At 35.3% G+C, this 18,176-nt stretch overlaps 2 protein-coding genes across 2 annotated transcripts in view; one reads left to right on the top strand and one right to left on the bottom strand.

Annotated features, from left to right (window-relative positions):
* LOC125838691 (casein kinase 1-like protein 3) overlaps positions 1-18,176 on the top strand; it is a 509,325-nt gene that overhangs the window by 483,479 nt on the left and 7,670 nt on the right. The window lies entirely within an intron of this gene.
* Positions 315-5,350, bottom strand: LOC125838699 (exosome complex exonuclease RRP46 homolog). The gene is made up of 8 exons (XM_049517739.1): positions 5,182-5,350; positions 4,993-5,106; positions 4,742-4,842; positions 3,151-3,171; positions 2,227-2,299; positions 2,049-2,116; positions 1,803-1,935; positions 315-819 (listed from the first exon to the last, which is right to left on the bottom strand). The coding sequence occupies exons 1-8, from the start codon at positions 5,285-5,287 to the stop codon at positions 719-721; spliced, it is 717 nt and encodes a 238-aa protein (XP_049373696.1). The 5' UTR covers positions 5,288-5,350; the 3' UTR covers positions 315-718.

Below are 18,176 nucleotides of genomic sequence, written 5' to 3'. Positions count from 1 at the left end.
AAAATATTCAAAAAATTATGCAGAGCAGGTCTATGCGGCGCAAGGCGAGTTTGAAAATGAAAAAAGTTGTTATGCAAGGCAGAGCGGGGCGAATTTAAAATTTTATGGGTTAAGCTCAACCCACCCCGCCTCGATGGCAGCTCAAATTGATTCAGGTTTGTTCCAAACCTATTTTTGCACCCCTGCTCGGAAACATGACTGAGCCGCAGCTATAGAAAGACACATTAGTTTTTAAATTTTTTGCCCATAAGTAAATTTAAAATAATTTTAGAAAGATTGAAATAAGGGAGGTACATAAAATATAGTAAATCAAATTTGACGGAAGGTCTCTGGAATTATACCTTAAAACACTTTTCTCTTAAAAAGCATCAAAGTCTAACCAGGTTCTGTGACAAGAGTATTAAATGAAGCCGTAATGCAAACTTATACTCAGAAGTCATTGGCATGAAGAAGACATTAGTTTGCTACCTAGATTTTCCTCAGGTGTGTCTCCTGCAATTGAAAGAGGAATATGCTACCACTGACATTCCATGGAGAACCACACCTCAACTATTTGATTACTAGCCAAAGCCATCGAGTTGATATCAAAATTTACAACAATCATGACACCTCCACGTTCAATTTGTGCCAGCAAAGATCCAACACGAACAAGTCAATGGACTAGGAAAGTCGTGAGATCTCACTTTTACTGATCCGGGTCAATTTAACCCAACTTGGATTAGTCACTTTGGACTTGTGATTGCAAGTTTCTCCTGAAAAAATCAGACAACTTGGAAGTGGCAGCACGTCCTCTCTCCAAACAGCGTATGTAGTCATCAACTGAATACAGGAAACATCTCAAGTCATAACAGTTGATCTAAGCACTCTTACGGAACAAAAGCCAACATGAATTCCACTAAAGTGGTCGACAACTTTTTATGTCAGTTTATCAAAAATGATATCCAATAGCTTAAAGAGAAAATAGCTACCAACTGTAGGCCAAAGGTTAAAAAGATCCCACTTTCTCATTCTTAATCTAACTATCTTCTTACGTTAAAAAAATCAAAAAGTAATGAGGCTCTAAAATGCATATATAACATTGAATGTGATTGGTTTTAACTCTTATCCAGATATCATTCAATCTGAAAATGGAGGGTCCGATGGTAGGGAGGGCAACAAATACAAGAGGGGGTTAAGGGGAAGCAACATACATCTACTAAATTCAAATTTAGCAGTAGATCTTATGTTGTTTTCAGTTCCATAAGCAGATTTAAACAAACTTTACAGAATTAATTCCACATATTTGACTCTGCAATCAAACTACAACACAAATTTTTGAGAAGTAAACTACAACTACAGACTGCAAATGTTGTAACTACTTAATTCACAAAATTAGGCGCAATTGTGAATCATCATGCTGAAGGTATTGCTCCATATGCACTACATGTATTACAGTGACCAACTAAAATGCATCTCTTGTAAAGAGATTAATCGTAAAGATACCAGACAAATAGCTATCCACTAGCAACAAGAGGAATCAACAAACTGTTGACTAACCTCACAGAACCACAAGCTCCAACCAGAAACCAGAATTTCATAACCAGGCAGAATAACAAAGAACTTCGAGGTAATGAAGCTCCCGCCATACATAATAAAAGTATAGTGCTATCTCAAAAGCATAGATTGCTGATTATGGGGAATACAAAACCAGTAGTTCCATACCGGTACAACTTTGATGATACAACAATCTTAGCAGTAAAAAGAACTTCTACAGATAATCATAAATGACATTAGGAATGTAAGTGCATAGATTCGTATCTTACCCGACATGACACCGTGCGTAGAAGATGTTATAAGCCCGTGTTCCATGGGTTCACCTCTCACTTTCAATGCTTCTTCAGGAAGCACAGATAATGTTGAGTTCGGGAAAACTAGATATACAAACGCCTTCATTCTCTGTTATCATAACGTAAGCAAATTATTAAACAGTATAGTTTCATGATATGAGCTAGTTAAGAATGCTAAAAAAAAGCTTACAAATTACATAAAAGACTAAATGGAAAAAAAACCTGTTCTTCTAGCTTGCTAGGGTCCAATAGAATATGTCCACTCTCTGTTAGACAACAACATATTGCAACTACAGAAAACAATAAGCCTCCATCATTTCATCTTTCCTCATATTGATACATTAAGTAAATTATCAAATAATGATGCTTTATCGCAAAATTGCAGATGGAAGATTAATACCAGCTAAGTGCTTCAAAGGAATTCCAGCATCCACAAGGGCAGCACATAATGCATTTATGGCACATGGAAGAAGCTTAGGAAAAATGCAGTCAAGGAAGTTTCTTGACTAACGAGCAAATCAAGGTTGAAGAACGATCTAACATCACTGATTTGCAGAATTCTAACATCACGTGATAGACGAGATAGAGGTGGTTCCCTTTAAAAAAGACAGGTCATTTTGCTGAGTTTCTTCAAAACGGTTTTATCCTGGTCACATAATATTGTCCTAGTTGGATATTAGTTCCTGAAAATTCAACATTCTAGATATTACAAAAGTCAAAATGTGACCATAAAAAGAGTTACGTCTTCTGGCAGATAGGTATACTCTGTCCTCTCACTACCCTTACGATCACCTTACAGAGTATCATCAAACTATGTTAAGTTGTCCCACATTTATTGTGGAATGTGAATTTGGTCTCTTTATAAGGTCTTGAGCTATTATCACCTCATGAGATAGCTTTTGAGGTTGAGCTAGTCTCAACGTCCATTTCTTTAACGTGGTATCGAAGTCAAACTCATCCTAGTTTTAGGTTAACCAAATGTTGGGCCCCAATAAAATGATGTACACGCTCCCATTGGCAGGACCGGGCGTGCGGAAGGAATGATCCCTTAAAACATTTGACTCTTAAAAAGCATCAAATCTAACCAGTTTCTGGGACAGAGTATTAAATGAAGCTGTAATGCAAACTAATACTCAATCCATTTTTGCAAGTAATCATCTGGGATAAAAAAATTGGTATGCTCATTCACGTAGTAATTTGATGGTTTGATCGTTTATTCAAATTGATGAGAGCTCTCTTCCCATTATCCCTGAGCACTCTCAGATATCAGGGTGTAAATCGTCTAAATTGTAGCAACAGAAAGAGTTCAACAACAAAAGGATACAGCTCCATCATCGTTGACAACCTGCATCAGAACTTAACTACTTAAGTTTGATCGGAGCTATCATTATGATTAAACAAATATAATATACAATTAGCAATTAGCAAAAAAAAAAACTAACAAAATCATAATGCATAGAAGTATGAGCTTTCTGATATCATGAGTTTCAGATAGACACATGGCCAACCAACAAAGATGTCAGAACCTAGTTCAATCAACACAACTGTCTTATATGGGTATAAATGTAATGTTCATAAATGCCTACACTGCACTCCAAAATCTTAGTATACTGATGGGAATACTTTTTAGCCCCAACAAAAGTAGCTAGAACGTGCGCTTCAGCTTTCATGCTTAATTGAGTAAATGACGAAACAAAGTGAAAAGACAGAAATAAACAAGAAATAAAATTCATAACATCCATGATGCCCAATTGTCTTTAATCCCTCAAAAGGTGAAACAGAGGAACATTTAAAAGCTCTACTCCAGACTTGGGCTATAAGTGACTGCAACAAAATCATTATTCATTGCTAGTCTAGGTGATTTTGTCTTCATCATTAAGTACCATATCCTCTTTACATGCATTATATGATGCTCTTTGAATCACAGATTACAGCCTACTATGCTTTGAGTTAATGGTATGATGTTGGTCCCTTGTAAAGAAGGGATATCATATGCCCGTTTCTCAACATTTTGTCCTACTGCTTCTCTCTTCATATTTTCCTATTACTGTTCTTCTCTTTAGATAGTTGTAACTGCTACAATGAACATCTTTCTACTTTGCATTCCGTTCTGCTCTGAAATATCTAATTCACTACAGGTACTTTCATCATCTTCTCAAGCTTGTTACAGTTAGTAAAGAAGACCATCAACATGGAATGTTGCTCCTCTAGCTCTTATGTGAGTAGTTTGGAAGGAGAGAAATAGAAGGGTAGAACAAGATTTTTTTTATTGGAGGAATATCATGACACCTCTAGTTTCCTTTTGCCGCACCTTTGAGTTTCTGGTTTGTATATAGGTAACTTTTGTCAAGAACCATGTCTTATTATAGGGTCTCTACTTTTTGGCATATTGCTTGTAGACAGGGATTTCACCAATAACAAAGAAATAATTTACCTAATAAAAAAAATGCCCAAAATTTCACTACTTCCCTAGTAAGTTTATTGCCTTCCGACTTCCTTCAAGAACTAGTCTTCTAAACATGTAAGAGCTGTAAGTTGTGCGTGTTAATTACTTCCCTTCAAGAACAAACTCAAGTTCTCCATCCAGACTACAGCTATAGTACAAAGCTAACAACTTGTCCACCAACAGAATGAAGACCTAAACCCCATATACACAACAAGAATGGCAGCTCTCCTCAATCCCTAGCTAGTTGGAGTTGGCTACATCAATACTCACTATTCATCTAGCTCCATTTGAACCACTTTCATTCCAGTGTTTAATAGTTTAGGCTGTCTTACACTTGAAGTTCTTTACAATTCTACTGACATACAAATCTCTAAGAGATAAAATAGTTTGAATTGCAGCAGGTAAGGTCAACAAATGCCTGCCTATTGAATGAAGTTACTCTTTACTTATTATTTATAGACTGTCTCACCTGAATGATAATTGACGTGGTGGTATTTGGATGAACATTCAAAACACAAATGCTTTGCACAGTCTTCTTCAAAATCATCTCATACTCCTTCTCCGCTTTACCTAAACATCAATTAGATTTTGAATTACAAAAGATCATGCCCCATTCACACACATAATGTAGCAACACCAAACAATTTGTTGAATGAAAATATCAAACACTGCAATTCATAAATTAGTAACAAAAAGTGTATTACAAGGCCCGTCACTAACCAATCTGCCCGGTTTTTGGCTTCCAAATGACTTCAAAACATGCCTTTTCTGGATTCTCGTTCTTGTTTGTTCCAGCCTTTGGTCCATAAACAGCAGCAAGAACTTTTGTCTCCCCTGTACAAGTATAAAAGTCTCCAACTTTAAATGAAAACGACTAAAATGAATAACCGAAATTTATCATTTAAATACCTTGAGACCAACTTGCAGAGCCATGAGCGCGATTAAGAACGTTACGAGTGCAACTCAATGGTCTCAATTGATTCGCTGTTCGCCCATCTTTTCTATCAATGTCCATAGCTCCACAACTTCAACAATTTTATGAAGAGAAGGGGTTTAGACTAGGGTTTAGGGAAGTAAAGGGAGAAGAAAGAGTAAAGTGGAAATAACAAAAAATAATTAAATAATCCTAAAGAGTAAAGTGGAAATAACAGAAAATAATTAAATAATCCTTTAGTGGTTTAAGACTTGTTTTCGTTTGTTAACTAAAATAAAAAAATTTGTCCAATGTTAAACTATTATTAGAGTAAAAATATTTAAATATGCCCATATTTTAAATGAAATTTCCCAAATCAAACAACAATGTACTGAATTTCCCCTAAAATAACTCACTCCCTAGACTCACTAAATTAAATAAATCATATAAAAATTAACCTCAATTATAAACATCTCAATTCATTAAATTTGTTCTTGATAGTTGCTACCTTTTTATTTTTGTTTTCTTCAATTAGTTTCTTTGTTCAGTTTCATCAAGCATCAAGTTTCACGTTTTCTTAGTAAATCTTTATTTGTTTGCCGTTAAAAATTATCTCCAATGTTTGTCTTTGTATTTTAATTTTCTTTTGTGGAATATATTCTACTATATTATAAAAGAGAGTTTAGGCCCAAGTATAATATATAATATTCAAGATTGGGACTTTCTTGAATATTATATATTATATTTATTATATAGTACAACTTGGGCATAAACTCCCTTTTAAAATAATATAGAATATGTATATATATATATATATATATATCTCACAAATGGAAAAGTCTCAATCAAGGAAGCAACATATATCATTTACAAATGACTTAAAAAGTATTAAAAATTACAATAATTACCAATTTAAAATATTTAAAAGTTATATAATAACATAGGTTGACTCTCAGAATTCTATCAGGCTCACATATATTGGGACAGAAAAAATAACACATATCATTTTAATATTACCAAAAAAGTATTATAAATAATAATAATTAACAACTTAAAATATCTGAAAGACATTTTAAAAGGGTTAATTTTGTAATTTTATCTATATCACATAAATTAGGACAAAAGTGACCAGTAATGTACATTATTTCAAAGTTACATAAAAATATTATAAATCACAATAATTAATAACTTCAAACATTTTTAAAAAAATATGAAAATTTGGATGACCCTCCAAATTTCATTTGTGTCACATAAATTGAGACAACAAAAATAGCATATATTGGGTCTATTTTAATTTATTTGTCTTATTTTTTTTATATTTAAAAATTGCATAAAAATACTATAAATCATGATAATTGACAACATAAAATATGTTTTGAAAAAAATACAAAAAATTCCACTGATTCTTGAAGTGAATCTATTGTAAAAATACTATAAATCATGATAATTGAAAACATAAAATATTTCAAAAATGTTGTATGTGAGTAGTCTTAGTATGCCTTAAATAGCGTCAAAGAAAGTACAAGTTAGTGATAAAAAAACTTATTCCTTCATCCACGCAAACAATCGCTTCAAAAACTCGATTATTAGCCCCAAAATATACCATTTATATTATTGGGCCCGTGCATAGCACGGGCAACATTATCTAGTATATACTAGACACAAGTGTTCGTGCTAGCATAGGCCCAATATCTGTTATTTTTTTGTCTCAAGAGTCAAATAAATTTTAATATGATTTTATATTTTAATTTGTTAATTATTGTAAATTTTATGTAATTTTAAATAATATATGTTACTTCTCTTTTCCAATATATGAAGCACAAATAGAATTTCAAAAATCAATATGTTGTTAATAATTAAGATTGACAATACTTTTTACGTAGTTTCCAAATTAAATATGTCATGACCCTGACTATCGTGATTGACACTTACACTAACTCTCCGGTGGGAGAACCACTACTACAACCCAAACCAAGCAATTAATCTAAAAATTAAGGCATTTTAAGGATACGAACAAGTTAAATACTAAGGAAAGAAATAGGGAGTTCCCATAAACTCCAACAAAGTCTAACAACGAACTAAACAATGCGGAAGAAATAACCTAGAACCTGAAAGTCAATGTACCAAAACATGTAAAGTTCAACAAGTCTAAACAAGAAGGGATGCAACCCCAATCTAATGAACTAATCAACTAACTAGAACATAGTCTAAGTCTGGAAATGGTGGACATAGATGAAAGAGAACCCATGGCAGCCCGGAAGAATTGGCTCACCCTTGAATTCGAATGATCATTGATCTCCTAAGAGAGGTCTGTCAGTAGCCGCTTGAAGATGTCATGTACTCAGCAAAAATAAGAGCAAGTGCAGTATCAGTACACAACCACAATGTACTGGTAGGATCACACGGCTATCCCACTAAGTGCAACATAAATAAGTCAAACAACAATATAATCACATGAATATATCTAACATATACAATATCATCAACATTTACGAACAACGAACAACTTCACATGTCTCAAAATACACAATTATGACAAGCCATTGGTCCTCTCATGGAACCCAAACTCAAACAGTTAGCATATCGGAATGTGGTACCCGATCCAATGATTATGCCAAAACGTGGCAACCGATCCCATAATTATACCGGAACGTGGCAACCGATCCAAGTTAGTTATGCCGGAACGTGGCAACCGATCCACTCAACACACCACAATCACAATCACAATCACAAGTATATCCTCAAGATCATATATTTAAGTCATGATTTCATGGTAACCATCATTCATCTATCTCATTTACAACAAGTGTGATCAATAATGCAACATTCGCATACATGCAAGTATCATAATGAAGCAAGAATAAACATACGTCACACAATCATAGAATCACAACCATCACCTACCTCGAAACAAGCTTGAAACCCTAAGAAACTTGATCCTTCCCTTTTCGGATTCGTTCCATTTGTTCTTGGTCTACAGACAATCAATATAATACGGGAATCAATAAACAATAATTAATTACTCAGATTACTAACAATTTTATGAACCCTATATCATACTCATGATTTCAATTATCCAAAATAAGGCTTTTTCCACCATGGTTTCCAATTCAAAACCTTCCCCCATCGATAATTACCCATTTTATTACGTTCTACGGATCAAAAAATGGATTCGGGGAGTGAAAAGCTTACCTTTAGCCTCAAGAATGGTGGAAAACTATTAGGAGTCGCCTGGGGTTCGTTTTTTAGCTCTAAAAATCAAAAAGTGCAGAATGAGGTCGTTTAGGAGTTTATTTACGACTTTAAATCGCGTCGAACCCGCCACAGCGGCCCTCACCCCGTTGTAGCGGCCCCGCCAGAGCGACCAAAAGCTCCGCCAGAGCGGCCAACAAGAACCAGTGAACTATTTAAAGAATTCCAAAATCGTCATTTCACAACACACCTCTAACCAACGACGCTCAGAAAATACCATTCACGCTAAGATCAATTTCGAGAGTTCTACTCACCCGAATTTAATTTCGTAAAGTCGTACAGATTTCTTAACGAGTTATCTAACCACTCGTGTAACCATAATTATAAATAAATCACCCGATTGTTACCATATTTCTTTACACCTTAAAGACTTCGATTTCGTCCAAATCTGGATAAGGTTGGGAAAATCCAAATACTACGAAAACGTTTTTCGATCCTAAAGTCAATCTATCAACCACTACTCAAATATAATCAAATTTCCCTAAAGTCTTGGGAAGACCAACCACAAAATCCATAGCTATTTTTTCCCACTTCCATTCCAGAATTGGCATTCTTTGAAGCAAACTTGCAGGCCTTTGATGTTCATAATTCACTTGTTGATAATTTTGACACTTCGCCATAAACTCCGCTATATCCTTCTTCATGCCCGGCCACCAATAAATTCGCTTCAAATCTCGGTACATCTTGGTCACACCCTGATGGATAGAATATCACGAACCATGAGACTCTGCCAACAATTTCTCAATCAAGTCATCTACTCTAGAGAGAATCCCTTTAAAATTGAGTACACCATCCGCATCAAGAGTGGTCTCTTGTGCCTTACCAATCACAGTCTTCTTTCTAAGATCCTCCAAATTTTCATCTTCAAATTGTTTGGCCTTGATCTTATCAATGAATGTGGCCCTCACTTCAATGCTAACTAACACCCACCTCTTTTTGAGATACCCAACTGCATGAACTTAGACTCTAAGGTCTGAATTTCCTTTGCCAAAGGTCGCTTGGATGCACTCAAGCAAGCTAAATTACCCATATTCACCGTCTTTCGACTCAAAGCGTTTGCCACTACATTAGCCTTATCCGGATGGTATTGAATGGTGACATCATAATCTTTAAGTAACTCCATCCACCTTCGCTGTCTCAAATTCAGATCATTTTGAGTGAACACATGCTGAAAATTGTGATGATCAGTAAACACTTCACACTTAACATCATAGAGGTAATGCTACCAGATCTTAAGAGTAAACACTACCGCTGCTAATTCTAAATCATGTGTTGGATAACTCCTCTCATGCACCTTTAACTGATGTGAGGCATAAGCCATAACATTCTTATCCTACATCAACACTGCACCCAAACCAGAATGTGAAGCATCACAATAAATAATAAAATCTTTACCTTCAACCGGTAATGCTAGAATAGACGCGGTGGTCAAAAGAGTCTTGAGCCTTTGGAAGCTCTCTTCACATTTTTCAGTCCAGTCAAATGGTGTCTCATTTTTGGTCAAGTGAGTGGCAATAGAAGCAAAGTTCTTCATAAATCGACGATAATAGCTAGTGAGCCCCACAAAACTCCTAACTTCAGTCATAGAACTTGGTCGAACCCAATTTTTTACCGCCTCAATCTTTTGAGGATCTACCATTACCCCTTCTTTTGAAACTACATGTCCCAAAAATGCCACAGAAGTCAACCAAAATTCACACTTAGAAAATTTCTCATATAACTTTTGCTTCCCAAAAACACCCAAAACAATACGAAGATGGTCGGTATGCTCCTCCTCACTTTTCAAATAGACCAAAATATCATCAATAAAGACTATGACTAAAGAATCAAGAAATTGCTTGAACACCTCATTCATTAAACCCATAAAAGCTGCAGGTGCATTGGTCAAACCAAAAGACATAACCAAAAACTCATAGTGCCCATAGCGAGTTCTAAACGCCATCTTGGGTACATCCCCAGGCCTAATTTTCAACTGATGGTAGCCAGACCTTAGATCAATCTTGGAGAAAACTGATGCACCTTGCAATTGGTAAAAAAAATTATCTATTCGAGGCAAAGGATACTTGTTTTGAATGGTGACCCTATTCAATTGTCGGTAATCTATACACATTCTCATACTACCATCCTTTTTCTTAACAAAAAAAATTGGAGCACCCATGGGGAAACACTAGGACGAATAAATCTCTTGTCATGAAGCTTTTGGATTTGAGACTTAAGCTCTCTTAGTTTCGCCGGAGCCATGCGATATGGAAGGATGGAAATGGGACAAGTACCAGGCTCTAAATCAATGCAAAAATCTATATCTCTATTCGGAGGCATACCATGCAAGTCATTAAGAAACACTTCTCTAAATTCTGACACCACATGAATAGACTCAATGGATGGAGCCTCAAAATCAACATTCCTAATATGAGCCAAATAACTCAAACAACCCTGCTCTACCAATTTTCTAGCCCGAATGAATAATATGATCTTAGCTTGCTTAGGCTTGTATACCCCTTCCCACTCTAATTTTTTTCTTCCCGGAATTTCTAGAGTTATAGACTTAGTATTACAATTAAGTACAACATAATAGGGGGACAACCAAGTCATGCCTAAGATTATATCAAAATAAGTCATATCCAACATCACCAAATCAGCCCAAGTCTGAAAACCCATAAACAAAATAGGACAAGCACGATAGACATGGGTAACTATGACTGACTTTCCAACTGGGGTAGAAACATGGATAGGGGCATCACATATATCACAAATTATATCAAACTTTGAGGTAAATCGCACGGATACATAAGAAAAAGTAGAACCCGGATCAAACAACATATTAGCCATCCGATCACAGACAAGAATAGTACCTGTGATCACATCATCAAACGTCTCTGCCTCATTCTTGCCCGAAAAAGCATAACACTGAGCCATATCACCTTGACGAGCCACTTTCCTGCCTGGTTGCGTGTTACCCCTGCCTGTATTACCATTTTCTCTACCTCCACGGCCTTACTGATTACCCCCTGGCCCACCTTGTGGACGTCCTCCACCATTATTACCATTCCCTGTGGGTACCACTTGTTTTACTCAAAAAATATAAATAAAAGAAAAATCATTAAGTTTTTGAAAAATCGATTAAACTTATGACTCAAGAGAAATCGATTTTCCAAAAGAGATAGAGTCGCCACTTAATTTTTCAGTAAAAAATCAAGAAAAAATATAAGGTTTTTCAAAAGACTCAAACAGATAAAATCAATTGAAAGAAGGTTCGAGTTTAATGCCCTCGGAATGTCCGCTAACTTGCGGTTGACCAGCGATTTGACTAAAAGACTTTGACTAATTTTTGAAATTTTAACTAAATAAAAGAACTTATAACGACTTTTGCAATTTTTTTGAAATTTTAACTAAGTAAAAGAACTCATAACGACTTTGACTAATTTTTTAAAATTTTAACTAAGTAAAAGAACTCATAACGACTTTAACTAATTTTTGAAATTTTAACTAAGTAAAAGAACTCATTTATTTTAACTTATTATATTTATTACTATTATTATTATTTTTATCAATTATTAATTTTTTTTTCATCATTGTCATTTTAATTATTTAAGAGGAAATGAACTAAATGAGAATTTTTCTAAAGGGGAATAATTTATGTGACAAGACTAATGAAAAAAAAAGAGCTAGAAATATAAATATTTTTATTTTGAGTACTATTAAAATTGAAATGGCTACCCATGAGAATTTATTTAAATTAGACCATAATTAAATAAATGGTTAGTCAACATAATAAACAAATAAAGAGCAACGGAGCAAGACATCAAATTTAGGCTTTTTGCCCATTTTCATGCCATCTAGGCCTACTGAAAATGGCTTAAGGGTTTTGGACCTATTTGCCTTTAGAAAATCTGCATGTACGTTTTATGTATATCGCCGTATACGAGCTGTATCCAACCCGTTTTGGGCCTAACGAAGCCTGTATTTTATTTGCACTTTATATTTTCGCCCTTCTCAATCTATATTTTCTGCATTTTGAACATGTATACCGTATTTTCTAACTGTATACCAGTGTATACAACAGGTATATCAGCCCTCTTTTAACTTTGCGGAACCTGCAAATTTAATTTCCAGCCCTTATACTGCCTGTAACCTGTCCACCAATTTTTGTTGACCTGATACTGAGGTTGACTCGAGTAAAAAGAGCAAATTTGGGCCTTTACGGCCCAAATCAGAATGCAAGGGGAATGGAGAAGTCCATGAGGACTCAAGGCGGATTCACATGTATCACAAAAGAAAAGAGGCGAAGAAGTTAATATACGAACTGCTCAAGAAAAAAAAAGGAAAGAGTGCCAACATATTGAAAATATACCCACCGCTTTAAGAAAGGATAATATGGGAATTTGACAAAAATAAATTTTACATCTAATCACACCATTCAAATAGCTAAGCAACAGAAGATGTAGAAAACAATAGATGCATATCACTTATTTTTAAAGACAGTAACTGAGTTGACAATTTTCCCAATGAAAATAATGTCATTTTTCACAAAAAATGAGCTACTACTATAGAAAAGCCTTAACAGACAATTTGCATGCTATCCATATGCCATGAGAACAAAAGAGAGATTAACGCATGATAGTATTAATATGAACGAACCAATGTAATTATTTGGGGAAGTCCATTCACTCAAGTTCAAACTATTTAAAACTAACACAGAAATAACTATTAATAAATCTATTTTGGCATATGAGAACACTAAGGTATACAAGCAAACTTATTGGAATAGAAAATAGTTGTAACAGAAGACAAAACAACACTAGCAGTAATCAAAATCAACAAACCTATAACTCAAAACAAAAAGAAAGCATGATGAACGCTCAATCGGTTGACACAGCTCATGCAACGGGCTAGATCAAGTCCATTTTTGACAAGAAAAGGGAAGGTGACATATTTCAAGACATAAACGAAATAAAGAAGCAGAATGGAGCATAACAAAGCAATATTAATAAGGATGAAACCAGCAAACCGCTTTATTCTATTTAAAATCTTAAAGCTACTAAAAGAAAAAAAATCATTGAGCTTGAAAACACCGAGAGAGTGGACATCGGAATCGAACAAACAATAAAGACATCTTTCCAGCCATTTTAATGGACACCAAATAAGAACAAGGAGCAACAAAGGCATTCTAAGCATAAACTATGCATAAAGACATGTTTTGTGCCTTAACAAATTCAACAACTGAAATATACCAACTGAAATTGAAGGACTGGTCATTAGCGCCAAAATAAACTAAGAAAAAGCATAGGCGTTCAAGCAAGAAAGAAAAAGCATCCAAATAAAGTTTTCAGTTCACAAAAAAATAGAACATCCAAATAACGAGTTAAAATCAAGAAGAATTTTACCTTTTGAGGGGCAGCGAAGTAGAGACCAAACGAGCAGAGGTTCAACGAGCTTCCACGGACTCAAACACGAGTTCAATCTCAGATAGACAACCTAAGAATGCAAATTAGACTCGAAAGACGATTTTCTCACGACTTAGGATTAGAGAAAACGTCTAAAATTTCTTAAGTATAAAAGTGATTGTTCCCAGAAAATCCAACCCTTTTTCTTGATTCTAAATTTTTTTTCACCCTTTTTCCTTCTTCCCCTTACAATGAATAAGAGGAGAATATATATAGGGTAAATCTATGTTTTTTTATTTTGCGGGGAAGGGTGAAAATTCGGATGAGACAAGGCCCATTTCGAATTCAAAACTCAAAAATATTTCACCATTTTAGGGAGGACACATTTTTTGTGAAAAATAGTCTCATTACGGAAGAGGAAAATGGGTAAGACGTGTGCCTGCCGCCTTCTGCGATTCATACAAGCTTAAAGGGACGTCGAGGATGAGGATAAGAAAAACACAGCGTACTGCTCACAGTTGCTGCTATTTTTCGTGTATTTGTGAGTTGCTGCCGTGTATTGTTGTTTGAGAACATTGGAGCTGAAACGTGAAGGTTCTCGATTCCTTTTTGTTGAAGGAAAATGGAGGTGGGTCGGGTTAGGGGGTGGGCCGACTATTGGAGTTGTTTGTTGCATGGTGTTGATGGTGTATTGTATTGTTAGGAGTTGTTGTGGGCTGTGTTGGTATCGTAAGAATTGGGCCTGAGGTCAGCTGGAAAAAATGGCCCAATACTAAGGTGTCCTAAATGGGTTAAAAGAGGTAAAATAAGTGGCTAAATTTGTAATAGAGAAATGACCACGAAAATTGCAATTGTGGCCAAATGGAGTTTAGGATTTAACCAAATTGAGCTCGATCGACAAATATGGTTAAAATTTAAATAAAATGAATTAATATGATTAATTAGTGAGTTCCTTACTCTCTACGAAATAAAATAATTAACTTAACTTGTAAACTAATGATTCAAAATTATAACCATAATTCAAACTAAACTAATTTAATAAAATACTTAGTAAAATTAAAATCTTTTTGAGGCGGTTTTCGAAATGTTTATAAAATATACTAATTATACACAAAGTTATATATATAAAATTTAAACTCATAAAAATGATAAAACTAATCAAAAATAACTCGAGCAATATTTTGAGCTTTATAAAACTAATTATTTCAAATTGTTTGAAAATCTAAGAATCTCGAAAATCAATCATTATCGGGGAGGACCAAAATTGGGCGTCAACAATTGTCCCTTCTTTTACTCGAATTGATGCAAGAAATTCAAGAAAAATGAAATTGACTAATCCAATTTTGACCGACTACATCTTCATCTTTTGAAAAAGGGATTTGGTACGGACTTTACAAAGTATGGCCGAACCCCAGAAATGGGTTTCATACATATCTCAGGCTATATGAGAATTCAGGCCACTTGTAGTTTGATATGCTCAATTTGACCCACGATTTTGAAAAAGTTCAAAAGTCATTCTGATATCGAATTATAAAGATACCAGAACGCTCGGGAATAAGATTTGAGAGTGAATGTTGGAATACAGCCAAGTCCTCAACATTGATCCCGCCTACATATCCCTTCACTCAGGGAATCAAGCTGTGTGTAGTTTAACTCTATCGGTTGAAGAAGGAAATCTCTTATGCAAGATAACATTTGGTTCTGGAAAAGTGACAGAGTAACTCGAGTATGAAAAGGAGGCTTGAAACCCCTTAGCCATGAATGTGACGCACTTCACACCCATAATTAGGAACTTACACGGACATAATTTCCAAAGCTCTTGGTGGATTGTCACTCAGATTGGAAAGTTGCTTCCGGTAAAGACCAACAATTTTCGGATGCAAAACTGAAACCGATAAACTTAAAGGAAAACCCACATGCCTTCTGATAGAGGTGTGGTTTGATTGTGGTGGAAGTCGCTCATCAGCTCGCGTCCTAAGAGTTTGGCACTCTTCTTTGGACTATGTCTCAGTTCGCTGCTAAGAAAAAGTTTCACGTTGTGCTGCATCCTTTTTTATGTCGTCCGCACCTGTGATTTGCTTTGAGAATTCATCCTCTTGGGATGCTCTCGAAAAAGATTAAGACAAAATTTGTTAGCATTAAATGCAATTCAAATGGGGAGATAGTGTTTTTTACCGTGTTGACACTTAATTGTCTCCTTGAACATTTGACGTCAACTTCATCGGGTTTGATGTAAAGCAAATAAAGCTTGTGTCTCATATTTGCAATATAATTTTCAATGTGCTCTTTTTTTTATGTTGCAGTAATAAAATAGGCTGATATAATATGTTGATAGTTTTCTCAATGTCGTTTTGTAAAGAAAATGGTGCAACTGATGTTGATCTTCCTTTGATGGGTGAATCTTTCTTGCGATGCATAAATCTCTTTCCCGCGATGCATGAACCTCTTTCTCGTGATGCATGACCTTTTCCCCGGGATGCATAAATCTTTTTCTGCAATGCAGAACATTTTTCCCGCAATGCATGAATTTTTTCTTGCAATGTGTGAATCTTCTTTTGCAATACATGAATCTTTTTTCCCGCGATACATAAATTTCTTTCCCGCAATACATGACATTTTTCTCGCAATGCATGACATTTTTTCCGCAATGCATGACATTTTTCTCGCAGTGCATGACATTTTTTCCGCAATACATGAATCTCTTCTCGCGATGCATGAATCTTGTCTTGCAATGCATGAATCTACTCTTGCAATGCGTGACATTTTTCCCGCAAGGCATGATATTTCCCGAAATGCATGAAATTTTTCCCGCAATGCATGAATTATTTTGATGATGCCATCCCTGGTACCGAACGAAAATGATGTTTCACTGAGCAACGTAGGTGATCTTCTGGGTATCTTCTAGGTGGCGGTATCGTCCCAATTGATAATACAATAAAAATGACCCTCAGAGTAGTAGTATCATCTCTTTTGACAATACGATATGAATGGCTCTCCGGATAAGAATATTATCATGTCCGATGCTTTGAGGTCTATCTGATTACTTGCTGGGAAGTATTCAAAGTTGTTCCAAACCTCCGATGAACCCTATTGAAATTTTTGAGGTCGTCCTAAAAAATTTATGTCTCAGTTATTTGCCTTGGCTTATCTTTAATCATTGGTGAGCAAATCACGAAATTTTTTAGATCCTTTCAAAAATTCTGTCCCAGTTACAAATCTCGAAGTAACTTCAGTCTTGACATTGTTGGAGAGATCTTTCTCTAGAGAGTTTTTGAGAGGGACTTAAAAACTCTGTCCCAGTTTCTATTGTAAAGAGAAAATAAAAATCTTTCGAGAGATATGACTGAACCATTGTGGTGCCTACGTATCCCGTTGAGGCAGGAATCAGGTGAAACGTAGTTCCCTCTCTCGAGGATTAACAAAAATAAGAAATTTACAAAGAAACCGATCGAGGCCGACATAGGCCACCTACGTATCTCATTTTTTAGAATTCAGGTCGAACGTAGTTCAAATAAGGAAAAATATTAAAATGGGATAAATGGGTGATCGAGGTCGACATAGGCCGCCTACGTATCTCATTCTTGAGAATTCAGGTCAAACGTAGTTCATTACGTAGGGATAGATTCTAAACAAAGCAAATACAAGCAAATGGAACGATTATAAGAAAATAACAGAAATACAAACTAAAGCTTCACACGTAGTATCTATTGACAGCATCTGAGTTGATCGGTTTCGGCCATTCGATGCCATCTATCTCCGACAGGACCAAGGCACCTCAAGATAACACTTTGCGAACCATGTAGTGTCCTTGCCAATTTGGTGCAAATTTTCCTTTGTACTTATCCTGATGAGGGAAAATGCGTTTAAGGACCAACTGGTCGATTTCAAATATCCTGGCTCTTACTTTCTTATGGAAAGCACGAATCATTCTTTGTCGATACAGTTGATTATGACAAACTGCAACTATCCTCTTCTCATCAATCAATGTTAGCTGGTCAATTCTCTTGTCAACCCATTTAACATCACTCAATTAAGCTTCTTGGATGATTCTCAATGAAGGTATTTCGATTTCGACAGGTATAACTGCTTCTGTTCCATATACTAACAGGTAAGGAGTAGCTCCAATCAACGTTCTGACAATCGTTCTGTAACCCAACAAAGCATATGGCAACATCTCATGCCAACCTTGATAATTGTCAATCATTTTCCTCAAAATCTTCTTGATGTTCTTGTTGGCGGCTTCAACAACTCTATTTATTTGGGGACGATAAGCGGTCAAATTTCGGTGAGTGATCTTGAATTATTCACATATCTCTCTCATCAGATGATTGTTAAGATTCAACCCATTATCAGTA

This window comes from Solanum verrucosum, unplaced genomic scaffold (genome assembly GCF_900185275.1).
Source record: "Solanum verrucosum unplaced genomic scaffold, falcon-dt-bn FXZP01000182.1, whole genome shotgun sequence".
NCBI classification, from domain to species: Eukaryota; Viridiplantae; Streptophyta; class Magnoliopsida; order Solanales; family Solanaceae; genus Solanum; species Solanum verrucosum.
Note: the sequence above shows the minus strand (reverse complement) of the source record. Positions and strands in the feature narration are given on the sequence as shown.

Bases quoted from the DNA above. Each gene is read 5' to 3' on its own strand.
- LOC125838699 (XM_049517739.1), bottom strand. From the start codon at position 5,287: ATGGACATTGATAGAAAAGATGGGCGAACAGCGAATCAATTGAGACCA. The intron at 5,107-5,181 runs GTATTTAAATGA...ATACTTGTACAG, and splicing joins CTCTGCAAGTTGGTCTCAAG to GGGAGACAAAAGTTCTTGCT. The intron at 820-1,802 runs GTAAGATACGAA...TCCTGTATTCAG, and splicing joins TACGCACGGTGTCATGTCGG to TTGATGACTACATACGCTGT.